At 53.4% G+C, this 26449-nt stretch overlaps 1 protein-coding gene across 3 annotated transcripts in view; it reads left to right on the top strand.

Annotated features, from left to right (window-relative positions):
- Nucleotides 1–26449, top strand: part of IL1R2 (interleukin 1 receptor, type II) — a 32679-nt gene that overhangs the window by 1694 nt on the left and 4536 nt on the right. For 2 of the 3 annotated variants that reach the window (XM_005868978.2, XM_014541875.1), the window contains exons 2-6: nucleotides 12932–13059; nucleotides 14818–15079; nucleotides 19701–19881; nucleotides 22602–22776; nucleotides 25569–25631. In XM_005868978.2, coding sequence (XP_005869040.1) covers nucleotides 12990–13059; nucleotides 14818–15079; nucleotides 19701–19881; nucleotides 22602–22776; nucleotides 25569–25631 — 751 coding nt within the window. In that variant the 5' untranslated portion in view covers nucleotides 12932–12989. Of the gene's footprint in view, nucleotides 1–6223; nucleotides 6613–12931; nucleotides 13060–14817; nucleotides 15080–19700; nucleotides 19882–22601; nucleotides 22777–25568; nucleotides 25632–26449 lie in introns of those variants that run through there. The other variant, XM_014541874.1, reaches the window with a different exon arrangement.

Below are 26449 nucleotides of genomic sequence, written 5' to 3'. Positions count from 1 at the left end.
GGATTGCACTGGGCCTCTGGTGATGAAGGACTGAGTGGTGCAAGGGGTATAGATGTGGGTTGTCTTTCTATGTGGTCACTGCCCGCTCTCTCTATAGGGACCCTTGATCATGACCTGCTCTCTTGATGGGACATTTGGGGACACTTAGGCCAGTGATTCTGAAACCTGACCCGTAGCATCACCTGAAGGGCTTGCTACAGCACAGTCTGGGCCCTGTCAGACGTACTGACTGTGTGTGCATGCGTGTGTGCACGTGTGTGCGTGCGCATGTGTGCATGCCTGTGTGTGTGTATGCACACACGTGCGCGCACATGTGCGGCCGGGACTTGCATCTCTAACTTCCAAGGCGATGCAGATGCTGGTCTGGGAGCCACGTCGAGAACCACGTCGTCGGGAGTAAGATGAGGTCTCACGTCCAGTGGCAAACCTACGAGTTATTCAAGCACCAAAGCCTTGGAGGCCATTTGGAAACAGAACTCACAGAGCGCGTCCGCGGGCGTGACGTGAGTGCTGGAGAGGGGGCTGTGAAGCAGGGTTATTCTGTGTAACAGATGGAGAAGCAGGCTCAGCAGGCACAGCTGAGCCCATCCGCATCTGAAACTTGACCTCAGCATCATTGGTTCTGTTCTCTGCCCACAGAGTGCTGCTTAAAGGAGGAGGACGGCAAAGGGGTGGGAAGGATGGAAGTCTGTGGCCAGCTGATGGGCCGGTCCCAGCGGGGCCGTGAGGAAAATAGTGACGGGTAGATGTGGGTTCTCTCGCACCTCAGAGACCCTGCACCAGTGGCTCTCCCCTGTGAGCACTAGAACTGCCTGGGAGCTTTCATAAACCTGTGCAGGGCCCTGGACATCGGGGGCTTGGGGTCGGAGTCCAGGCATCAGTGCATCGAGGCTGAGCCACTGCCTGCTCCACCTCTCACCCTCCTCCCTGAGACTTATTCTCCTTTCAAACCTGTGCTCTGTCCTGTCGTTTGTGTGATGGCTCTCATGGAATAAATGGGCATTAGACTCACCAGTAGCACAATTGAGAGAGAAGTCTGAGAAGCTGTACTCAGCTCCCTGCAAGCGTTTCTGACACATGCTCTAGGGAAGAGCCTCTGTTTCACAATGAGCATGAATACTTTCCTAAACGCAGGAGGCAAATGGTTGTGGCACTTGACTTTGGGGCAAAGAGCCAGTTTAAGACGTGGCTATTACCTTACTATTTGACTTAGGAACATAACTTTATGTTTCTGGACGCTAGTTTCACTCATCAGAAGAAAAGGGTGGGTTAGAGAGCAGGGTTGTTACTTTTAAGAATCTCTGGAAGGTAGTCACACCACCCAAACGTGTCTGCCATGCCAAGAGGAAATTTAAGAATACGTGGACTTCACTGGGGACTGCAGACGCGAGTCCACCGGGAGGCCTGCGTGGCCGGGCCTGTGGCCAGCCGATGCGCCCGCCCCTCGGACAGGATGGTCTGTGGAAAGGAGCACCCACGCTGCGGCTGAATGACCCATATTTACAGGTGGGATTGGCCCGAATCCCAGTTTGTTAGCTTAACACCTGGTCGTACAACCCTCAGCTGAAGGATGAGGCCCGAATCCCGGCCCCACCACTGCTCTTTGTGTTTCCTAGGTCTCAGGACTCCGCCCCCAGAGCCAATGACATGGTCCCACTGTGCTTGGAGTTCTTTAACATTTGTGAGCCTCAATGTCTTCATCTCTTAAAACAAAAATAATAGCATGTAGTTCATAAAATGCTGGGAAAATGAAAAGAAATAATACCTTTTCAAACTTGGCCTGCTCTCTGGTGGAAGGTCCGTGTTAGCTGTCATCACCATCCTCAACATCCTCATAGCATCAGCAGCATGGTCGTCATCACCGTCAGACCCCGAGGCTCTTCCAGAAGCCGCTCGGAGCTCACTCCATGTGCCCACTTTATTTAAGAATAAGCCAATCCTGCCCTAGCGGTTTGGCGCAGTGGATAGAGCATAGAGCGTCGGCCTGCGGACTGAAGGGCCCCAGGTTTGATTCTGGTCAAGGGTACATACTTTGGTTGCAGGCACATCCCCGGCTCTGGTCAGGGCACGTGCGGGAGGCGACCAGTCGATGTGCCTCTCTCACATCAATGTTTCCCTCTCTCTGTTGCTCCTCCTCCCTAAAAATCAATGGAAAAGTATCCTTGCATGAGGATTAACAAAAATAAATAAATAAGCCAATCCTAGCGGCAGTGCTCCTCGACCCCAGGTCTTGTTGACGTGCAGATGGCTCTGACTCGCCAGGTCGGTGGAGCCTGAGACTTGGCACTTCTCCCGGCGATGTCCATGCTGCAAGGCTGCAGGCGAGGTGTTCTTGTTTAGGAGTAAAGAAGAGGTCAATGCAAAGTTGTGGATGACCCTGCACTTCCTAGCGCTTCTATTCCCCCGAGCATTTCCCTCAGTGTCTGGAAGAGGCAGAATTTGAAGCTGATCCCATGGCTTGTCTAAGCCCCTCCCCTTGAGCGAGGGTAGGTGTATGACTAGGATGGGCTGTCACGTGCTTGACCAGGTCACCTGCTGGGGCAAGGGGAAGGAATTCTGCAGGTGTAATTTAGGTCCCCAGGCGGTTGACTTGACATTAATAAGAGGAAGACCATCTGGGTGTGTGTGAGCGGCCAGTGGGCTCCGTAGACGAAGGCCTAGAGGTCAGAGTCGAGAGACCCGAGATGTGAAGCAGCATCTGGTGTCCTGTTGAGCTGGAGGCGACAGCTGCCCGCGTGGGGAGGCCCTGGGGCAGGAAGTGGCGACCTCCAGGTAGATGACAGCACAGAGCTCTGTCAGCAGCGTGCGCACTTGGAAAAGGACCCTGAGCGCTGATGTCAGTCTGAGTCCAACCCCCATCCAAGCTGAGGCCAGACGCCCACCCCCAGCAATGTGACCTCATCGGTGGGTGTGGCGTGAAGCCACTGAGTGCATGGCAGTTGACTACACAGCAATAGAAAACGCGTCTGAGGCCCAGCTCTGCCCTTTGACCTTTGTGCATGCCAGTCCGTTATTCTGCAGTGATAACCTCAGTAGCTCAATAGAGTACAAGTGGCTGGCTCATGCTCCATGTTGCCAGTGGTCAGCGTGTCAGGCTGATGGCGCTGGGGCCTTACGAGGCTGGTGCCAGAAGAGAGGCTGCAGGGCTCTGCCGGCCTCGGCGGCTGTGACGTGTGCTGTCCCGGACAGCAGGAAGCAGTGCGTGGGCCATGGATAGAGAGGACCTCAGCCTCCTGGCAGCACGGCCTGCCACCCTGTGTGACAAACAAGGCTCAGGGCTCACGGTGGCCGCAGTACGGGCTGGGGGAGGGCGCCAGGAGAGAAGTGGCTCGGCCCGATCACCGTCATGCGGCCATGCCGAGTGTGCAGAGAAATGGACTCCTGTGTGTGCCCCCAAACAGGAGAGTTCCAGATATTGGTGAGCATGATTCTCTACCACATCGCGTGGCTCGGGAGGTTGGTTGAGGGGCAGGGGAGCAGCCTGGCTCTCAGATGGCCAGTGCCAGGGAGCTGTTCTTACCACCAGGGAGCAGGCTGGCTGGCGTGGGAGAGCTGAGAGAAGCCCGAGGGCAAGCGAGGGAATGCGGCCTTGCCCAGGCCCGGGTAGAGCGTACGTTTTCTTGGCGGGGCTTTCTGGGGCGGTGGAAACCCAGGAAGCCTAGGCTGTCTTCAGGCCAAAGACGGCCTCCCTGCAGCACGGGATCCCCCACCCAGTGCAGATCCAACTCAGGGGGCTTCTACTTTTTGTTTTTGTGCATGAGCTTGACTTCTCTCTCATGGCCACCCCAGACACAGGACAGGGGATGCTGCTGCCTCCATGGCCCTCGGAGGCCAGGCCGTTCCGGTGGGCACGTCACCCGGAGGGTAAAGACGACCTGCTGGTGTAAAAAGAAATGCCATGTGCTTGGCGCTGTAACACTTCTGGAAGGAAATGTTAGTGAGATGATGTAGTATGGTCAAAATTTATACTCACTGCGGATCAATGCCACAAAATAGTTACCTTGACTAACTCTTCTAATAAGAGTCTCCTGAGGCCCCTTTTCATCAGGAAAAAGGAGTTAAACCTACCAGTACACGCTGCCCCCTCTTGATGGGCTCAGTGGGCCTCTCTCGGAACTGCTGTCTCTTCCGGGGAGAAGCTCGGTCTTTCAGTTTCTCACCTCACACCCTCTTCCAGCCAGGAAGGCACCTGAGCACAGGGGAGGCTGTGTCCCCAGGCGTGAGGGGCGGTGGCTAGTCCCCTGCTGGCCTGTGGGTCTTCCCTGGCTCCCACGGAGAGGCGCCTGGACCTGGCCATCGTGGGTGTTGGAATCTGCTGCTGAGAAAACCCATCGTCTGCCTTTCAGCCCAGTCAGAGCCAATGATGTGGCCCACGCCACATGGTCCCACGGTGCCTCCTGGCTCCACAGGCCCTCACATCTTGGCTGTGCCATCATTTCTCCCGCATGGACTGGCCACCGGTGCCAGTGATACTCAAAATGTTTACCAGCCCGCAGGCGAAGTACCGCCCGTCAGCACAGGCCACGCGGACCACTGGGGAGCACAGGGCCGGGGTGGCAGAGGGTGGAGAGTCAGGGCCTATGTGGCTATTCACCAGCCGGTAAGCACAGTTCCACAGTCGGCCGCACAGCTCCTTGCCGACTGCGTGCCCTCAGCCTCAGCTCCAGGCGTCTCGCTCCTCATTGCCAGGCCGGTCTCCTGCACGGGAGGCCCAGGGGAACAGCTGGACCCTCTCCTTGTTGGCGAAGACCCGAGGCTAGCAGGGAGCTGACTCAGACCCTCTCCCTCCCTCGCCATGCCGCCACGCCCTCCTCCCTCATGGCCGACGGCTCATGGCTCCTGTTCGCTGCAGCGGGATCCGGAGAGCAGACCCAGAGCAGGAGAAAGCGCCTCTGCCGCCAGCGCCTCCTCTTCTACTTTTGCAGTTTCTGAGCCCAGAAGAGGGAGAAGCATCTGCCCGCGTCCTCTCGCGTCTTCCCTCCTTCACCCTGGAGCCCAGAGCCTCCTCCTCGACTTCCCTTCCTGCCGGGAATGGGCCCCATGTCCATCCACTTACTCCCTCCTTCTGGCTGCGCTCCCCCTTCCTGGGGCCGCGGAGGTAGTGAAGGGAGACCCACAGGAAGGTGATGTCACATTATTACCTCAGGGCCAGTGCCGACACTGTCCCATCCTAGACACAGGCTTCTGGACAGAAGTTCCTCTGCTCTTCATGGCTCGGGGCTCCTTACACACCAGCTGTCTGTGCCGACACCCTGACCCCCCCCAAACCCCGGGGGGCACCGTGAGGAGGCGGCCCTCTGTGTCTGCTCTGAAGGCCCGAACTCCCGTGGCCTTAAGCTCTTGCATCTGCCCTTGCAGTTTTCCTGTCTCCCTGTTACCGTCCATAGGCGACCTCTTCTCTGTGTTTCTTCGCCAGCCCTGTCCCGGCTCCCATTTGCTGCCTCGAATCTGCTCTTGATTGAGCATTTCTGGTCGCCCATCGCGCGTAACAATGGCTGCTCAAGTGAGTCGCTTAAACACACCTTTATTCTAACTCACATTTTCTGTGTGTCATGAATTTGCGGGGGCTCAGCTGGGCGACCCTTCTGCGCCATGGGGTCCCACTGAGTTCAAACAGTGGTTCTCGGCCGGGCAGTCTGCTGGCGGCACTGCTGGTGCCTCTGGGGGGCGTCCTGGGGGCTGTGTGCGAGCGGGGACTCCCTCGCAGCACGGCCTCGGGCCCGGGGTTCCCTTCACAAGTGGCTGGTTCCCTGGGGCAAGGGTCCCAGGGAAGGCAGGCGAAGCTGCGGGGCTGCTCCAATGTCGCTCTGGCTTCACCGGCCTCCCTCCGCGGGACTTGGGTCCCAGGCTGGCTCGCGTTCAGGGAGTGAGCGGGACCCGTGGGTGATGGGCGCAGGCACAGGCGGGCGGCCATGTGGGCCGGGAAACCGGTGAGCCATGCCCACGCGGACTCGGGAAGAGGCTCTGAGAGGCCTCGCAGCCGCCGGTGAGGGAAGCACACACGCCTGGACCTGCTGGTTAGATCTTGCCGGCGGTTTAGAGCTTGGTCCTTGTCTCTTCTGACTGTGGCAGTTCAATGGGCAAGTTCTGTGGCTCATGGATAATTCGAATGTCTGAGGTGTTTGCCACTCCGATTGCAGGGGCTGAGGCATCTCGGCTGCGGGTGTCACCTGTTCCCGCCCCCTGTCCCTGCCAGCGCCCAGCCCAGTGACTAATCATGGTCACCCAGTGAGCAGCCCAAGCAGCTGGAGGCGGGCGCTCCGGAGAATCAGGGCCTGGAGTCCTGCTCTGCCTTTGCTGTCTGGGGATGTGAGTGAGTGGGGGGACCCATTGGAGGTTCCTGATGAAGCCCCCAACTCGGGGCTTTGGAAATGACAGCGGTGCTCAGGGCTCAGACGAAGCTCATGTCCAGGCTGGAGCAGAGGGCTGTGCACCTGGAGGTGTAGTGACTCTCAGCAGCCCAACCCCTGCCTTTTAGAGATGAAGAAACTGTGACCCAGATTGGTAAATGCCTCTGTGGCTTGCCCGGCTCAGAGCCAGCTCACAGCGAGGAGGGCATCAGCCGCAGTCTCCTGTTCTGTGTCGTCTGAATGAAAGCATCCGCATTCCGTGGTAGGCTGTGTGTGTGTGTGTGTGTGTGTGTGTGTGTGTGTGTGTGTGTGTTTACATGTTGAACATCTATAATAATAAAAGCGTAATATGCTAATTAGACTGGACATCCTTCCGTCCTTCCTTCTGGACAAAGCTGTGGTGGCGGGGGCCAAGGCCTTGCATGAATTTCGTGCCTCGGGCCTCTAGTCCTTCTATAACATGGATGTTCACATCATCTGTTGTTCCATTAGGTAAAGTTGCCCGCTTTCTAGTGTAGTGCCTGGTGTTTGCTGAGTTGTTGACTGTAGCAGGGAGCTCTGGGTGTGTGATGGCTCCTTGCAGGAGTTAGTCCGACGCAGGCTGGGTGCTCTGACGCCTCCTTGGGGTCTGCTAGCTGTGCTTCTGAGTAAGGCACTCCGCCTGCGTTCCGGGGCCTCTTCTGGAACATGCTGCTGAGGGCAAACACTTGTCAAGTGCTTTCTCCTGCCGACTCGGTGTGCACCCCTTTATCCATCACATGCCACCTTCCCTCCTGATGCACGTCAGGCCACAGCCACTTCAGGGATCAGCAGCCGGAGCCTCGCAGAGGCCGCACAGTCTGCCTGCTGGCACTGACCCATCCGGCCGCCACGGGAGACAGCGGGCCCTCCTGACCACTCTGCCAGACTCTCCGGTCCACCTGCTTCCCAGAACGCTCCCTGTGCAGGTTCCCTAGGTCTCAGGGATCCGGAACATGTAGACTTCTGAGCCGGCCTGGGGTGGAAGCTGACCAAGAAGTAGAGCTCACATGAAGGAAATTTTGTATTTGAAAAGGACAGAGAAGTTTCTGACCACGAGTACTCCTGGAGACTTGGAAGAGTCCATCTTAGAGGGTGGCTTGGCCGCTAGGGAGGATGCTGGGCTCGGGAAGACTGTCTGGGTGAGCTGCTGAGCTTCATGGCCGAACAGAGGATGAGTATCAAGGCAGGACCGTGTAGGCTCAGGCTTGCATCTGGCTGTCACTCCATCAGCCCCGTTACTGGAGGTGTCTGAGCCTATTTCCATGCCTTCCTGTTTGTATCGAGGGCGCGTGCTCACTGCACACTGAGCTCAGCGGCGAATCTCTTACGCACACAGGCCGGGGCCCTGAAGCTTGCTGGCTGTGGGTGGTGGGTGCCAAGAGTGCCCACCTCAGCACTCGGGGCGTCCGGGGGGAGGGGGTGAGGAGGGGGTCTTGTCGGGCTTAGCCTGTGGGCAGGCTGATGGAGAAGAAAGTTTGTAAAAAAAGTGTCTTTGTTTGATGGTCCAGCTCAGAGGCTCTGAATAACTTGGCTTCCATGGGAACCCAGTGTGTGAGCAGAGGATGTGAAGGAGTGGGAAGGTGAGCTGTTTTCTTGAAACTCTTAGTCAGTGGTTTTAGGGAAGAAGTTGGTCGAGTTCAGAAGGTTTGACAGGGATGGCTTTAGGGAGTAGGTACGTGTTGGCAGAAAGTAAAATATGCAGAGAGTGTAGCCCTTGGGGGAGCCCAGTCTCAACCTGTCCAGGTTTTCCCTTTGAGTCACTGTGTCCTCAGCTCCACCAGAGTCAGGGCCCTCGAGACACTGCCATTCGGACCCGGCCACGCAAACCAGGGAGAGCCCCACTGTGCTGCTCCACACTCCCTTCGTCCTGGGGGTGGGCGGGGAACTGGCTCCTATCGTTTTTAAAGAACAAAAATAGTTTATAGATGACTCATTAAGAGTTCTGCTTTGAGCCAGGACAATTGTCAACAAAAGCTGCCTCAAAGTGGTCATATCTTTCTCTAGAGCAGGGGTGGGGAATGTCCGGCCCGCGGGCCGTATAAGGCCCAGCAATCATTTGGTCTGGCCCTGCCAAGGCAACCACAGATGGGACTCTAATAAATGTAGGAGCTTTTTTCAAAGCAGCAGGAATGTATATTAAGTGAATTGTATTAAGCGAGTGACGTTATAAATCCCAAATGGCCCTGGGCAGCAAAGGTCCCCCTCCTGCTCCGGGGGCTCTTCCCTACCCCCAACCTTCCACCCTCTGTGCTGTCCAGAGACTTAGCTCGAAACGCTTTATATTTTGCTTTACCTTAGCATTTAAACATGTTTCTAAGCTTCGTTTGGATGTAAGTATTTATTCCCCCCTGGGTTCAGGTTGGCACCACATGCCTGAAACATGTTTGGGTTTTTAGGAATTGACTTCACAAGCTGGCGGTGGCGGTGCTGTGCCTGAGGCCTGAGGCTGTTGGACTTCATGAATGTTTAGGGCCTGCCCCCTGGTTCGGGCGGCGGTGCCACCTGACTCAGAGTTTTCTGCACAGCATCTCAACCTCTTTCAGAAAAAGGTGGAGACAGACAGAAAGCAAAGTGCAATGTTCTGGGGCGTTTCCCCACCTGGTGCGGGCTGTGCCATCGCTCTCCGCTTATTTCATTTTTCTCTCCTTCTTTCAGCTCGTCACACATTTTGGGTCATTTTAAAAAAATTCCCGGCCCTGCTTTCGTCATCCTATTCCTCTGTGGTTTTACACTGAGTGTGGAGAAACATAGTTATTTGACAAAAACAAAACAACAATAAACAAGGATAAAATTGTAACTCAAATACTTGGAACAAGCTGCCCTAACATTTCTTTCTTGCAGTAAGAAGGTCCACTCGGATTCAAGCAGGAATGTAGAATGCCTGTAACTCAAAGACATTTAAGGAAAGTGGGCCAGGCACACAGTGTTTGGTGCAAACCTCTGCAAACAAATCCTTTTTCCTCGGACTCTGCGAAGGCTGACGGCTTCCCACACGGGGTTGGGCTGCAGCCTTTCGGGGGCTTTGATTATTGAAAACAATCGCTGCCACCTGTTTGTGGTTATTGTCTGAGGCCACTTCCTGGAAAGGTCACAGGAAAGCTGCTATTTTGCCAAAGTCCACAGAGAGAAACCAAGGCAATTCTCTGGGCGGGGGGCCTGGGCGGAGCGGGTCTGGGAGGAGAGAGGGGGAGTGGCTGCTGCACGCGGGCATTGGAGAGTGTTGTTTGATTGGGACAGGGTCCTTGTTGAAACACCTCTACTTCTAACCCTGGCCAGATGTGTGATCGTGAGAAGAGGGTTAACGGCCAACTCACTTCCCGCACCTGAGAAAGGGCTAGGACTAGACCTCCCAGGTTCCCAGCTCTGTTGCTCTGTGGAGCCTGAGCTAGCAGCTGCCCTGAATGGATGCAGCCTGACTTTCTGGTGGAAAAATGCGTTTAAACATGGTTACAAATCCTCACATAGTCCCAGCCAAGCCTGAACCTGCACTTGGGGGAGGGGTGCTTTCCTCCAAGAGGCGGCTGCACAGCTCCTCCTGACTGTCAATCATCAGACACCACTGAGCACCCGTGCCCGGCAGGGCTTCTTACCCCGTCCTTTTCCTGAACTCTGAGAGGCTAACACACAGGGGCTAGGTTTGCTGTGCAGGACAGAAACCTGAGCATGTAAAGGCAGGCAGGCTGGGCGGGGCAGCTCCACGAAGCCACCCTCCTCTGTTGCACCCCATCACTCTCAACAAGGGGTCCGCAGCTGTGGCCCAAGGTGGTGCTGCAAGCCAGCTCTCCCCTGGCCGAGGCCGCGGGAGGGAAGAGTGGTGGAGACTTTCAAGTAGACTTCCAGGTGGACCATCCATGTCCACTTGCATTTTATTGACCCTGATTTTGTCATGTTGCCACTCCCAGTTGCAAGGGAGGATGGGAAATGCAGTCTTTGTATGGGATGGTGATTTGTTTGGTTGAGTCTGGCAGCTGTTATTGGGGAAGCAGGGAGGACAGATGGAGGAGGAAACTATGGCACCTGCCACAGAAGCTTCTTTTTGAAGTGTGAGGGCTGTGGGTTTAAACTCCATCCCCTATTTACTAGCTGTCAGGTGTTGGCCAAGACACAGAACCTCTTTAACCTCTTCTACTATTATGATCTGTGAAACTGGCATACTGTTCCCAGCACAGGGTAAACAGGAGAAGAAACGCTGTGTTTAGCACAACAGCTGTCACTGTTATACCAGTCCCTGTATCAACATTTGGACTTCACTCACTTACTAGTGTCAGGGTGCGTAGTGCTGGTTACACCTGGTGCGTGGAGGTCCTGCCCCTTTCATATCCTTCCCAGGGACCCAGTGAGCCGGGCTGAGGCCTGCGCAGCTGGGGACACGGCACGCTAATGAGTGTCCGGAGGCACAGGCAGCTTGGTCAGTGTTGATAGGACCTTTCTGGTAACCAGGTGGCCTGATGAGCCAGAGGGTGGGATAGAGGTAAAGTTAAGGAATATTAACTTCCAGAAACATGCGGAGGATGGACCTATGCAGCATAGGAAGAGCTTAGGGGAGACAGCCCGGGCAGACACCCAGCTAAGGGGAGACTCTCTGCCACCTTCATCACTGCTCCTCATCATGGAGTGGGGTTCAAGCCGCAGCTCTGAGGCTGTGCCTCTGCTGGGCCTCCCTGCTGAGGGAGGCTCCTGGAGCGCAGGGCCACTCCGCAGGGTCAGCCCTGCCCGGGACATCAGGAGCCATCTGGGTGTGCTGTGAGCCACTGAGAATCCCATCTGCTCCAGGGGAATCCCAAACTCCTTCCAGGAAATGGGGGATGAGTGGTGGTAGGGGTTGGTTCTGGATTTACTCATCACTCCCAACTTCCTATTAGACTCTTAGTCATCACTATTGCCTGGTACTTTCTGGGCCTGGGCATTGTGTAGGCCATGAAGGCTATGATGGAGACCGGTCCTCAAGGCTGTCCCTACCCACGGGGGGACAGACAAGAAGCAGGTATGGCCGTTGGCATGGCTGCTCCCATTTCTTTCCCCTTCTGGTGCAACTTTGCAACTCCTCCCACTGGAGGTGGGGCCATTTCCCCGCCCCTGTAATGGCAGGTTTGGCCATGTGACTTGCTTTGACCAATGGAATGTGGGCAGACAAGAGTGAGCCAGTCCTGAGCAAAGCTGTGAGTGCGTTTGCTCACTTTGCTTGTGTTATGCTATCACATGAGATCATCTCCCAGGAGACACTTGTCCAAGGAGGGTGAGAGCCATCTGAAGCTTGGCGCCAAGCCTAACCTAGCCTAAACTAGGTCAGCCAAGCTCCATCGGACCCCAGACTTGTGAGCAAGAATAAATTATGCTGCTTTAGGCCGTTCAGTTTTGGGTGGTTTGTTAGCAGAGTTGTGGCAATGGCTCTCCGAAATAACAGACATTGTGATACAGAGTGGGAGGGGCTACAGGGAACGACAGAGGCATTTGATCATCTTGGAGACATTTATGGGGAGGAGGAGGGTTTCACAAACTTGGTACATTATTCAGTTTTGGGGCCTCGTTTTGCTTTTCCCCTGGATGCCCTACATCAGAAACTTAGCAATGAATAGACCCCCTCACCGCTTGTCAGATTGTATGTAATATAAGAGTTAAACCATATGGAGGAATCCTATAAGGACTACAGAAAACGTTCTCTGACAAGTAAAATGAGGACCTTTTGACTTGTAGTGATTCATTCACTCATTTAAAAAAAAAATCATTAGCCCTAGCTGGTTTGGCTCAGTGAATAAAGCATTGGCCTGCGGACTGAAGAGTCCCAGGTTCAATTCCAGCCAAGGGCACATGCCTGAGTTGTGAGCCCGATCCCCAGTGTGGGGTGAGCAGGAGGCAGCCAATCAATGATTCTCTCTCATCATTGATGTTTCTATCTCTCTCTCCCTCTCCCTTCCTCTCTGAAATCAATAAAAATATATTTTAAAAAATCTTTATTGTTGAAAGTATTACACATGTCCCCTTGTCCCCCCATTGACTAATTCTAGCCCCCCTGACCCCCCCCAGCCTTCACCACTATTCGCTCATTTAGTCATTCAACAAATGGAAGGGATATAACTGTGAATAAGATAAAGTAGGATCCTTGTGCACGTACAGCTTACCTTTGAGAGAGGGGAGAGGGACCATGAGTGTCCTAGAGAGTAACAGAGCAGGAAGCACAGCATGGAGCATTGGGGCAGGAGGTGATGTCCATTCATACGGGAGGTCAGGAAGACCCCACCAGGAGCAAGATCTGAGCAAAGACCTGGAAGAGGAGAGGCCCCTGAGCATCTTGGGAGGGCAGGGAGGGCAGGGGACTCTGGGAGAGACACTAGGGTATGGAAGGTCCAGCCCAAGGTCATTCGGAGCATTGTGGGATTTGACGTTACATGTGTTCAGTGAAGATAGCTCTAGAGGAGCAAATCTCCAAATTTTGAGTTTTCTTGTTAAAAAGTCTAGGCAAAAGGTTTCTCTTATTGGGTGAAGCTCCCAGCATCTGCCCTGGGAGCACCTTCTCCCTTTGGGTGTTGTGGCCCCTGGTGATCCTCTGTCTTCTCCTCTAGGCTACAAAGTGCAGGGCCACAGACCCGCAGCCCCTGGGGCCTCTGGACGTTGCTGGAAATGATGCTCACCTTGTACCTGTTGATGATGGGTGTCTCCGCCTTCACCATTCAGCCTGAGGAACGCACGGGTAAGAAGGGACTCTCAGCTGGGAAGGGCTTGTCTGGGGAAGCAGGTGTTTATCTAGGGAGACTTTGCTGTTAGCAAAAAACAAGGTGTGGTTGCCAGAGGGGCGGATGTGGGGAGGGCAAAGTGGGTCAAAGGGGCCAAATACATAGTAAGGGAAGGAAACTAGATTTTGGGTGGTGAGCATGCAAATGAGCACACAGATATCAAGTTATAATATCGTATACCTGGAATGTATATAATGTTGCTAGCCAATGTTGCCTCAGTAAATCTAGTAAAACTAGAGGCCTGGTGCATGAATTTGTGCATGGGTGGGGTCCGGCCGGCCCGCACTGATGGGGGCAGATCTGGGGCAGGGCCGGTGGAGGGTGGGGGGAGGACCACCGGTGGTTGGCTGGCTGATCGGGGGCTGGATCAAGCTGGTTGGCTGCCACCGTGCTGGTCATAGCCACCAGTTGTTTCAGTCACTGGGCTTTTATATATATACTAGAGGCCCGGTGCACGAAATTTGTGCATGGGAGGGGGGTGTCCCTTAGCCCAGCCTGCACCCTCTGTAATCCGGGACCCCTTGGGGGCTGTCTGAATGCCTAAACTGGCAGTCGGACATCCCTCTCGCAACCTGGGACCACTGGCTCCTAAGTGCTCTCCTGCCTGCCGGCCGTATCCCCCTAATTGCTCTCCCCTGCTGGCCTGATCACCCCTAACTGCCTGTGCCTTGGCCCCGCCACCATGGCTTAGTCTGGAAGGATGTCCAGTCTAATTAGCATATTACCCTTTTATTAGTATAGATAGAGGCCAGGTACATGGGTGGGGGCTGGCTGGTCTGCCCTGAAAGGGGTCCCGGATCAGGGTGGGGGTCCCCTCGGAGGGTGGGGCCAGCCTGGGCAAGGGGCCTGGGGCAGTTGGCAGGCCAGCCACACCCCAATTGGGGTGGGGGGTCCCTGCTGGGGGATGGGAATGGCCTGGGCAAGGAGCTGCCGAGGGTTTGTAGGCTGGCCACACCCCAGTTGGGGTGGGGGTCCTCACTGGGGGTGGTGTCAGCCTGGGTGAGAGGCTGGGGCAGTTTTCAGTCTGGCCATGCCCCCATTGGAGTGTGGGGGGGTCTCTGCTGGGGGCGGGGACTGAGGGCCGTTTGCAGGCTGGCCATGGCCCCACTGGGGGGTAGAGGTCCCTGCTGGGGGTGGGGCAGCCTGGGCTGGGGGCTTGGGTGGCCTGGGGGTGGTTTGCAGGCCGGCAAAGCCCCCGGCTTTGTCCAGAAGGACGTCCGGAAGGTCTCTGGAAGGTCTCCCGGTCTAATTAGCATATTACTCTTTTATTAGTATAGATAGATGTTACCTCGATAAATACAATAAAAAGAAAACAAATGCAATGCAAGGACAATCTTGGTGCTCCTCTGAGCAGCCTCATTCCTGCTGGACCTAGGGCCTTTGGGCTGTAACCACACCCCTGTGGGGACTAAGCTCAGTTTTGTGTCTGAACTCAGCTAAGAGCCACTTTAAAAATAAGGAGTGGCCAAGTGAAAAACCTGGCAAACATTTTCATCTTTATTTTTTGTCACCATTATTTTTTGTGAACCTGATTTAACTTTCCCCATAAAATCGGAATGAATAGTAAACCTGAAGTTGCCATTTGAGAGCTTTGAAACCATTATAACAAGAGGGTGAGAGGGCCCAGAGGGCGCCTCACTGTCAGGGGGGCGCTGTGCCCTTGGGTGTGCCACCGTGGGATAGCCACCAAGACTGATGGGTCTCTCTTCCTCCAGTGGCTGCAGGGAGCTGCCAGGACCGCGGCAAGCATTTTAAAACCAGTCTCAAGGTGGAAGGGGAGCCTGTGGTCCTGAGGTGCCCCCAGGCGCGGTACTGGCTGGGGGCCACTGCCAGCCCCCGCGGCACCGTGACCTGGCGCAAGAGCGGTTCTGCCAGGCCAGCCCCCGGGGAAGACGGGCGAGTGTGGGTCCAGGATGGTGACCTCTGGATCCTGCCCGCCCAGCGGGGCGACTCAGGAACCTACCTCTGCACTGTCAGGTAGGCCCCGGAACATGGTGGGCGGGGCTCCGTGCACATGCTCCAGTGGGGCCTGCATGCAGTCTGCTGTCCTCTCCATTGGTCTGAGATACCTCCATGCGAGAGCCACCCCAGATGTTCTCATGGCTCCCTGGCCCCCACTTAGGTCCTCGCACAGACATCACCGCTCAGCCACCCTGTCACACTCTGCTTATTGGCCAGGATTTCCTTCCTCTGCCACATGCGTGTGTGTGTAGTTCATGTTTGTCTACCCCAGGGGTGGGGAACCTTTTCTCTGCCAAGGGCATTTGGCTATCTATAACATCATTCATGGGCCATACAAAATTACCAATGTAAAAGTTAGCCTGCTCTGTAGGTCAGACATTAATTGGCTCTCCCGAATGCCATGGAGGGCCAGCTAGCCCCTGGGTCTGCCCCTCAGAATGTACGCTCCAGGAGGGGACACGGTCACCTGTTCCCTGCTCCGTCCACATGAACACGAGGATAGAACCTGAAACCTGAGGAGACATTAGAACTGCTTATCTACACGTGAGGGATGAAGCTCACACATGAGGTTCTCCCAGGAGTTGGTGTGGAGCTGAGTATTCCCTGTGTGAGAAAGCGTTTGCTCAGGTGGTAGCACATGCATAACATAACATTTACCATTGTAATCCACTAGTAGCCCTGAGCACAAATCCGTGCGCCAGTAGGTCGCTGCTGCCCTCCTGTAGCTCCCCCTACCCACTCCCCCCTTCTCCCCCTCATAGCTTGCTGCCCTGCCCCCTCCTGTAGCTCTCCACAGCCCACTTGTACCTCGCTGGCCCACCCTCCTGCTGATCCGTGATCTGGTGGTGATGCGCTTGGTCGTTACGCCTCAGGGCGTAATGGCTAATTAGCATATTCCTCTCTTATTATGGATTAAACTGTACAACCCAGTGGCGTTAAGCACATTCACACTGCTGTGTAGCCATCACCACTGTCAGCTCAGAGCTCTTCATCACCCCAAACTGGAACTCTGTACCCATTAAACAACCACCACTTCTCATTCCCCTCCCCCAGCCCCTGCAAGCCACCCTACCTCTGTTGCTGTGGGTTTGACTCCTCTGGGGACCGCATGCAAGTGGAGTCAGGCAGCACTTGGTCTTTGGTGCCTGGCTTCCTTCACTCAGTATAACGTTTTCAAGGTTCATTCACGTTGTGCAATGCACCAGGTTTCATTTCTTTTTAAGACAATATTCCGTTGTAAGTATAGACCACATTTCGGTTATCTGTTATCTATCAATACATTTGTTCTGCCTTTTGGCTATTGTGAATAATACTTAATGAGCATGGGTATACATATATCTTGGAGTTGGTGGATCATATGGTGAATCTATGTCAGCTTTTGGAGGAGCCATCATGCTGTTTGCCACAGTGGCTGCCTTGTTTTGCATTCCCACCAGCAATGTACAAGGTTCCGATTTCTCCACATCCTCACCAACACTTATTATTTTCTGTGTTGTTTTTTTTTTTAGGGGGGAGGGATAGGCTAGCCATATTTTCTACCATTCCATGGATTGCCTTTTTACTCTGTGGATAATGTTCTTTTAATGCACAGAAGTTTTTAATTTTGATAAAGCTCAATTTATCTGTATTTTCTTGGGTTGCCTGTGCTTTTGATGTCACATCCGAGATACCATTGCCATAGCCAATGTCATAAAGCTTTCCCCTGTGTTTTCTTCTAAGAATTTCTATTGTTTTAGCTCTCCTGTTTAGGTCTCTGACCCATTTTGAGTTAACTTTTATATATGGCTAAGGTAATGGCCCAGCTTCATTCTGTTGCATGTGGCTGTCCTGTTTTCCTGTTGGAAAGACTGTCCTTTCTCTGGTGAATGGCCTTGGCCCTTGCTGCTTTGTGAAGGAGAGGTCCTAGGTGTCCTGCTGGAGATGTTGGCAACTCCCTGGCCTAGTTTTTCTGAAGGACTAGGGCCGCCTGCTGGCCTGGCTGGGAAGTGGAGCTGCTGGCCTCTGCAGGGGCTGCTCCCTCCCTAGGCTGCCCCCACGCCTCCGGCAGCTTAGAAACTCATTCAGGCTTCAGAAACTCGTTTATTTCCGGAGAAGCCATATTCATGAGTATTGACGTTTAGAAAGAGAACCAAAGGAAGTGACACTCTTAGCACAAAGGGATTGCTAGTGAACAGGAGGGTTTCAGACAACATCAGCCCCAGTCCCAGATTCCCAGATGGGGCGTGTGTGTGTGTGTGTGTGTGTGTGTGTGTTACCTTCTGTCAATGAACCCTGCCCAGGAAGCAAGCCAAGCATCTCTCATTTCTGTACCAGGGAAGAAGATGTATGTGTGATTGCACAGTAGTTATAAATACATAGTTTTTGTTTCTTTTTTGTGCAAAAATCCCATTTCCCCCATAAGGAGCACTGCTAGGAAAACCTAAAAGTGTGTTTAAAAAAAAGAATAAAATGTGGAGCCAGGATGACAGGGATGTGAACCTAAACCCTCCCATTTTCCATCTTGGTCTGATTCCTTGGCAATTCCAGCCTCAGTTCTGTGCCCGGGAGGGTGCTGGGCGGGTTTGACTCGCAGCCTGTGGAGTGTCTAGTCCGGGGAGCGCCACAGCGACGCAGAGAAGGCACTTCCCCCGGCGGCGATGCTTACTGCCCCCAAATGATAATCTGCAGAGATCAGGGGGACACGGCTGAGTCATGTTTGTCTTAAAGAAGGTTGTTACACTTCACTAAAAAATCCTAGCTAATATTCTTGTTTTGTTTCCCATTCTTCTAGAAAAGTAGAGATCTGGAATTGAGGGGCAGTGGAAACCCATATGTGGGTCAAGCTTTTGAGCATGCACTGCCTAGCAGCTAGCCACATGCGGCTCTTTGGCCCCTTGAGTGTGGCTCTTCCACAAAATACCATGTGCGGGCACGCACGTACAGTGCGATTGAAAGAGCCGCATGTGGCTCGCGAGCCACGGTTTGCCGAGCCGCAGTTTGCCAACCACTGGCCTAGCTGATCGCTAAAACTCTCTTCCTGTCCAAGATTGGGATCCAAAAGACCTAGAACCACCAGCAGTTGCCACAATCCCCTTTGGCATTTATAGCCAAAAGGCATGAGACTTTTAAAGTCTTGAGGGTCTTGAGGTGTAGCACCCGAGGGGCCTTTCTGTCAATGGGGGGTGGGTTGGGGGGGGGGAGAGCCGAGATGCCAAATCGTGACCCTCTAGTCTCAGGGTTTCAAACAACAGGGCAAGGTTGTCACCCAGGCAGCAAGCCAGGAGGGCTGGGCACATGCTTGGGGACCCAGACTGAACGTTGGTCCCTGTACCAAGACAAAGCATGCTCTGAGGGGCTCCCTGGTATAGAAGTGACTACAGTCAAGGAGCTGCCCCTCTCACAGTGGGGCCAGGATGTGCAACCCCACTGTGTGCGCAGGATGGGAGGATGGATGTGTGTAGAGAACAACACTAATGACACCCACACTTTTGTTGTGGGGAAACCACACTCCATGGGGAATAAGAGTGGCGATGGCATGACTCCCCCCTCTTTCTGTTGGGGCCCTTTCATGGAGTATCTTGCTCAAGGGGAATCACTTTATCAATAATGTGAACAGGTTTGTGACTCTCAGTATATCGTCCTAATTTAAGGGTTTTCTCAAGGGCCCTGCTGGGTTTCAGCCTTGCTTTGACCTCTTAGCAGCTGTATGGTCATAGGAAATTGCTTAATTTCCGTATATGTAATTTCCCCACCTAAACATGAGATACTAATAATTTCTGGCTTTCGGTGCTGGAGCATGAGTGCGGATGCCTGCAGCCCCAGCCAGGCCAGCAGCCCTCCTCGCCGCTGTCGGGGAGCCGCTGGGAGGCGCGGGCTGCCCTGGAGGTTGGTCCTGGCTCATGTCTCCTTGATGTGCATTTTTCAAGGCAATAGTTAACTTTTTGTATTTCTTTGTGCATAAAATGTTTGTTCATCTCTTAGGTAGCTAGAAAGTTAGTGAGATAACGACAAAGCTTAGTTGTAGTTCATATCCTCTGTCACCTGCCATCTCCGCCATGTTTCTAGACACGAGTTGCCTGTGCCATTTCCCAGTTCTAGGGTGTTGATAGGATTATGATATTGAGATTAAAGTTATCCCAACAACAACAAAAAATTAAAATCCAAACAAACAGACTCATTGAGTTAGTGTCCCCCAGGCAGCGTGCAAATATCTCTAGATTTTATACTCAGTTCTCAGCAGTTTTCTGAAATTAGACTTCAGCTACCAGTGACTCCCCGAGAAGTAAAGGGCTTTTCTGTATAAGAGATGGTGGCCCTCAGGAGCACTTCCTGTATGAGGACATGTCCCCTGACCCAGGAGGCAGGCACATTGGCTCAAGGAGCCCAGAAACTGGCAGGTGTAGGCCGTGGTGGTGTTGCGATCAGGCTGGTGAAGGGCCTTCTGGGAAAAATTCAGAATATATCGTCATTTCGAATAACATTTATGATGTGGTGCTTGCTTTGTCCCCCCAAGGATTCAAAAGGATCAGGGATCAAAGTATCACCATACTAATAAAAAATGCAGAATTTAACAGGACTAGGGAAATTGTTCCTAATTTCTTTTAGATTTACGTTTATTTTGCCTTGCCATTCATTACCTTTTCCCCTTTTAAATCAGAAATGCCTCGTACTGTGACCAGATGGCCCTGGACCTCAGGGTGCTAGAGAACACAGACGCTTCGCTGCCCGCCGTCTCCTACCCGCAGGTGCTCACCGTCGCGGCCTCGGGCTCCTTAGTCTGCCCTGAACTGAGTGAATTCGCCAAGAACAAAACTGACCTGAAGATTCAGTGGTACAAGGTACCTTTCCAACAAGTGGTGTTGAATTACTGTGCACTTTACTGCCACAAGAAAGAGATAAAAGGCCTTAATTATAAAGGACCATGGTTAATATGCTCTATTGATCCCTCTGTGGCTCATTCTCGAGTGATGATTTGAGGATATGAAATGAATCCCATGTAAATAACAGCTGAAAAAGACATCTTTCCACTCTATTTGTCTGTTAAAATTCAGAAAACAATTGTTGGTTCATTTAACAACTTATGCACAACTTTTGGTGAAAGGAGTAAGTACAAACACACCTCCTTCTCTTGCCTGGCCGAGTAAATATTACCATCAGCTCCTAGTAGGTGGGCCTGGCACGGGCAACGCAGCCGCAGGCCACACGGAGGCGCCGCCTGTTTCTGCAAGAGAGGCTAGTCCTCACGTTTTTAAACGGCTAAAAAATGTAAAAGAATCGCACTCTCTTATGACATGTGAGTAACAGGACTCCAGCTCTCGTGCATCGGTAACGCTGTACCAGGCCCGGCCACCTTTCCTGTTGCAATGGGAGAACTGGGTATGGTCCAAGGCCATGCACACTGTGGGCCTCACACACTATCTGGCCCTTCACAGAAACGGTACTGATACAGACTGTAGACTGATATTGGAAAGTACAGTTACTTGTTTAATTGTGGACAGAAATTGGCCCTTTAATCAAGAATTAGGTCCATTTAAAAACGTATGTGGAAATGAGACAAGTATATATTACACGATGTACTCACATGTTTACTGAAGCACTGCTTATAAGAAGATACTGGAAACAAGAAAATGCTCACCATGAGGGACTGGTTAAACTAATTTCATCTCAGAGGAACAGTGGACTATCATAAGTATTTACAAAACATAGAAGAAAAAATACAATACTGCTATAGTTTAAAGGCTTTAAATGACATGTTATATTTCCTAGTTATGTAAAAATATGGTTTAATATATTTAAAAATATGGAGGAATATACATTGAAACAACAATGATGTTTTGAGGATAAAGGATTCACTTTCTATTTTTATAAGTCAGTGTTACATTACGTTTTTATGTTGTACTGCTTTGCTAATTGCAAAGGCATTAAAGGTATTTCCAGAGGGCAAGAGAAAAAGAAGTTAGGGACTTTCATTTATGAAATACACGTGTTACTCCTCAATCTATTGAAACCTAATTTTCTAGTATAATCTCAATCAACATTATCTATAATTTTGTCATAATTATTAAAATGTGGCTTTTTAGAAAAAAAATGGGTTAGCCAGTTGACTGGTGTTACAACTTCAAGATATATGTATATTATATCAGTGAATGCTGCAAACGTAAATGATGTTCTGGAAGTAGAAGGAAGTAGCAGCCCCTATGAAATCGGCACCCAATTAGGGACTGGATTCTTTCCTGTTTAGGAAGAGTCAATAGGAAGGGTAAGAGGCCGTGCCTGCAGAGGAAAGAGCACGGGCCGGGCGTCCCCTGCTCTGGGTTAGAGCCCTGTGTGTTTCCATTTAGCTGTTGTGTAGCCGTGGCCGACTGATTTCACCTGACACCTGCTCCCTCTGCAAAGCGGCCACGGGCCCGCGGTGGAGCACCGTGCATGAGGCCCTCGCATGGGGCTGACAGACACATGGAGCCCAACAGCGGTCAGACGGGATGTCCCGGGTGCTCAGTGATCCTCCTGCCCTTCCTCAATGCTGACCGTTCCTGAGCACGTGCCGTGCACAGATCTGTTCTAAACTCGCTGCCATGCAACAACAAAGCAGAAACGATTAATTCCTCTACTTTACAGATTAGAGAACAGAGATACACAAATGTAAGACTTGCCCAAGGGCACACAGCAGAGCGATGGCAAAGCCAAAACCCTCAGCCAGGAGCTCCACACCCACTGCTGGCAGGCAGCCCCATGGTCGGAGCCGTGGGAGAACTGGGCGGGCCCACTGGGCTTGTTCATATTTGTCCTCACGTTTGGAACAATAATCTCTCCTTTTAATTAAATAGATCGAGAGGAACAAACACTTCTAGTTATGTTTGTGTTCCCATTCGGTAAGAAGCTGGAATGACTCATTTGAGCAGAGCACGATTTCAAGCACCGGGCTTGGCACGTGTGCCCCTGAGAACAGTTTGTTCTCATCAGGGAGCTTCCAAGCTCCTATTCAGCCGCTTCTGTGTTGTTGGCGGCCTTGCCCTTCCGCAGAAGCCATGCCATCTTTTGTCCCTATGAAAGGTGTGGCCTCGTTTCTCACATTTAGTTTTTCTTACTATTTTTTCCACTTCTCTACCGACTCCTAAAATTGAATTAATTTTTAAAGTAATTACAGCAACATCATCTCTTCTGAACACCGCTTTCCCAGTCGCGGTGACCAAGAGCAGGACTCTTTCCTGGGGACCCCCGAGGCCCATGGGCAGCTGTCAGGCCAGACATATATTTGTATTTTCAATGGTTTAGTCTGTTGAAGAAGAGACTTTCTTCCCACCCCCTCGCAGTGCTTTAGCAAACGTGCCTTAAGCATGGTGTTTAAACAGATTCAGCAACTTTGTTTTCTATGTTAACAAATTCCCTCTCCCCAAAACAGAGATAAAATTATGTCCAAAGTACAATATTTGCAAAGTAAATAACGAGGCCAGTCTTGGGTTGCAAATTCCACATGGATGGGTCATACTGATCCCATTCATAGCTGTTGAGAGAAAGTTAGGACAGAGTGTAACTTTTGAAAAACATTTTCCCTAAGGATTCTGTCCTCTTGGATCAAGACAGTGGGAAGTTTCTAAGTGTGAGAGGAACGACGCGCTTACTCATCCGCGATGTGTCTGTGGAGGACGCGGGCCGTTACAGCTGTGTCATGGCCTTTGCCCACGGGGGCACACGGTACAACGTCACTAGGAATATCAAACTCCGTGTCCACAGTAAGTGCCGGCCATCGAGGCACCTCTCTGCCTGGTTCGACCACAAGCGTGCAAAGAACAAGTTAGGGCTCACCTGGGTTTCCTTAAAAGTGTTTGGTGTGAAAGGAAAACACATACGTCAAGTCTCTTAAAACATCAGGCTAAGCAGAGGTGTGAGACACTATGAAAGGTAGAAAGCAGGGGTTATATTGAGGAAGGTGAGGCCCTGGGCTCCAAGTCTGAGACTAAAACACCACGAGGGGGGCCCAGCAGTGGTTCCTGGGAAGGTCGGGAAAGCTTGCACCTCCAGGGCGGCCACCAACGCGGCTGCCACACTCCATGTAGGACTGTCTGTAGGGCTGTCTGTAGGGCTGTCTGTAGAGCTGTCTGTAGGACTGTCTGTAGTGCTGTATGTAGGACTCTCTGTAGGACTGTCTGTAGGACTGTCTGTAGGGCTGTCTGTAGGGCTGTCTGTAGGGCTGTCTGTAGGGCTGTCTGTAGGGCTGTCTGTAGGGCTGTCTGTAGGGCTGTCTGTAGGGCTGTCTGTAGGGCTGTCTGTAGGGCTGTCTGTAGGGCTGTCTGTAGGGCTGTCTGTAGGGCTGTCTGTAGGGCTGTCTGTAGGGCTGTCTGTAGGGCTGTCTGTAGGGCTGTCTGTAGGGCTGTCTGTAGGGCTGTCTGTAGGGCTGTCTGTAGGGCTGTCTGTAGGGCTGTCTGTAGGGCTGTCTGTAGGGCTGTCTGTAGGGCTGTCTGTAGGGCTGTCTGTAGGGCTGTCTGTAGGGCTGTCTGTAGGGCTGTCTGTAGGGCTGTCTGTAGGGCTGTCTGTAGGGCTGTCTGTAGGGCTGTCTGTAGGGCTGTCTGTAGGGCTGTCTGTAGGGCTGTCTGTAGGGCTGTCTGTAGGGCTGTCTGTAGGGCTGTCTGTAGGGCTGTCTGTAGGGCTGTCTGTAGGGCTGTCTGTAGGGCTGTCTGTAGGGCTGTCTGTAGGGCTGTCTGTAGGGCTGTCTGTAGGGCTGTCTGTAGGGCTGTCTGTAGGGCTGTCTGTAGGGCTGTCTGTAGGGCTGTCTGTAGGGCTGTCTGTAGGGCTGTCTGTAGGGCTGTCTGTAGGGCTGTCTGTAGGGCTGTCTGTAGGGCTGTCTGTAGGGCTGTCTGTAGGGCTGTCTGTAGGGCTGTCTGTAGGGCTGTCTGTAGGGCTGTCTGTAGGGCTGTCTGTAGGGCTGTCTGTAGGGCTGTCTGTAGGGCTGTCTGTAGGGCTGTCTGTAGGACTGTCTGTAGGACTGTCTGTAGGTGTTGCTACTGGGGTTTATTGGGTGTTTCTGCTGGAAAGCCAAGCAATGACACACCCAGTGGGAACTGCGTCCTGCGTGCTCCCCGAGGCAGGTCTAGCTGCCCGTGAAAGCAGGATTTCAGACAGTGAGTCTTCCTATGGGTTTACATGAACTCTGCTGGGGAAATGCTGTGAGCAGGATTGGTCAGTGTTTACTATTTGTTCAACAGTGAGCCAGGCCCCCAGGCTGGACACCCTGGATGGCGCCGGCATAAACGGTGCTCACGTCCTGGACAACAGGCTGCTTCCTTTGTTTTACATGCAGAATAGCTGCTCAACTGGAGCCTTTTGAGGGCGTTTCAGGGAGCTTTGGGGGTAAATTAAGGTTGAATGATTGGCCTATGAGGGGAAAAGATTAACCTTTTTCCACACAGAACCCAGAGATCCAGTTTCACTGTCTCCCATGAAAGCAAGTCACTAGATTATGTGTCTTTTACTGTCCTGTGAGGGTGCCTGCATCTCCACTCAATCCCTGGGGACACGGAGCTGATGCTCAGAGCCTCCCTGCTCCTGTGCTGCGCAGGGACACCAGGGGGCGCCAACCCCCAAGTTCGCCTGCAGCCCGCTGGACGGTCTCTGCTTCTGGGAGGAGGGCGCAGCCACGCCCTGGGCAATGGGTAGACAGGCCACACCTGGCCCATCCCAGCCTCTGGATTGGGAGCAGGGGCCAGGGAGCGGAGCAGTGTGTTTCACAGCCCCACCCGGAGATGCTGTGCGACCCAAGTTAGACCCAGGGTGCATCAAGGCCCCAGCTCTGTCTGCCCGCCCCGCCTCCCCGCGCCCTGCCGGGTGTGTGTGTGTGTGTGTGTGTGTGTGTGTGTGTGTGTGTAGGGGGGACGGCGCAGTCAGGGCTTCGGGTTCTCTCCGGGGAAGAAGCCGGGATGGAGCGAGTGGGGTGGGAGGGGCGGGAGGGGCGGGTTGCCCACCCCAAGCTGATCTTTTTGCCCCGTTCAGGTGACCAGTTTCCTCAAGCTGCTGGGAGTGGGCAGCTTGAGGAGCTGGGCTCTGACTCCTAGGAGACCACCTTCGCCCCCAAAGGGATTATCTCCTCAGCAAGTCCCCGTGGGCAGCGTGAGCTCCCCCCACGCGGCTTAGCGTCACATGGCCCTGCCTCTTTTCCTCTCCCAGAGGGGCTTCAGGGCTCCGCAGGGAGCTGGTGGGCCGGGTGCAGGGGGGAGACATTTAGGCAAATGGACTCTGGGCAGACCTATCCTGGGGACAGTGTGCGTGTTGCTGTCAGGGGTCTATTCAGAGAAAGGATTCGTCCAGGAAGCCGGGGAGGGCAACGGCCAGTGTTTGCCCCAGAAGGAAGGCTGTGAGGGGATGTGTGCGGGGCTCCTTCCAGTCGCCTCTCTCTCTCTCTCTCTCTCTCTCTCTCTCTCTCTCTCTCTCGGAAAGGCACGGCCACACTGGGAGAGCCGGCCCCTGGCTAGGCGACGGCTTGACCCACTAGACGAAGCCCTAACTGACCTCCTTTCTGCATCTCTCGCAGGGAAAGAAGTGGAGACGGTGCCCGTGATGCTGTCCCCGCACCAGACCATCTCGGCTTCCCTGGGTAAGGCCTGGGGGGCCCGGCTGCCTGCGGCCCCAGCTCTGGGCCCGGGCCACACCTGCGCCTGCCCTTGGTGTGCAGCACACGGGGTGTGTGTGTGTGTGTGTGTGTGTGTTGGGGGGGGGGGGCTGGCACCAAGGATGAGAGGCTGAAATAACAAATGTGAGGGCAACTCTCGTGCCAGTGTGATTAGAAACGGCGTTGTTTAAAACAGGTGGACTGTGCTTCATGAAAACCCCACCTAAGAGGATCTAAACCGAAGACGTGGGGCATTCGGGCAGCAGTTGTAGCTGGGGGGCGGGGTGACACCCTCCCAGACCAGGACCTGCCCTAGAAACCAGTCACGCCACCGCCGGCTGCCGCTCACATCCCCTAGGGCTCCATCTGTACAACAAGGCTGACCGGCCCCTGTGGCCCCTCGTGGACCGTTTCTTGTGGCCACAATTGCTGGCCAGCTGGTGGGGTGATGGCAATGATGGGCAGGATGGTCCCTTTTGCACCCGCTTTGGGGCAGGCTGTCTGGGCCAGCCCTCACTTCCTTACTGAACAACGGTGTGCCCAGTGGGGCTCCCACGAGGTCTTACTGCTTATTTCTCCCATTTCCAGTAGAAAAAGCTGCGGGGGTCACGGTGGCTTGAGAAAGGCCAGGCTGGGGCTCGGCCCGCCTGTGTCTGAGGCCCGGCTGTTCTGTGTTGGTTTCTGTACAGCATTTGTAGGCTATGCTCATTCCTTAAACTCAGGCTTCTCCTCTCCCCTCTCTTTCTCTCTTCCTCCCTCCCTCTCAACTTCTTGTGTAGGTTGGGCTTATATTTAACACGGTT

This window comes from Myotis brandtii, unplaced genomic scaffold, assembly GCF_000412655.1.
Source record: "Myotis brandtii unplaced genomic scaffold, ASM41265v1 scaffold281, whole genome shotgun sequence".
Taxonomy (NCBI): Eukaryota; Metazoa; Chordata; class Mammalia; order Chiroptera; family Vespertilionidae; genus Myotis; species Myotis brandtii.
Note: the sequence above shows the minus strand (reverse complement) of the source record. Positions and strands in the feature narration are given on the sequence as shown.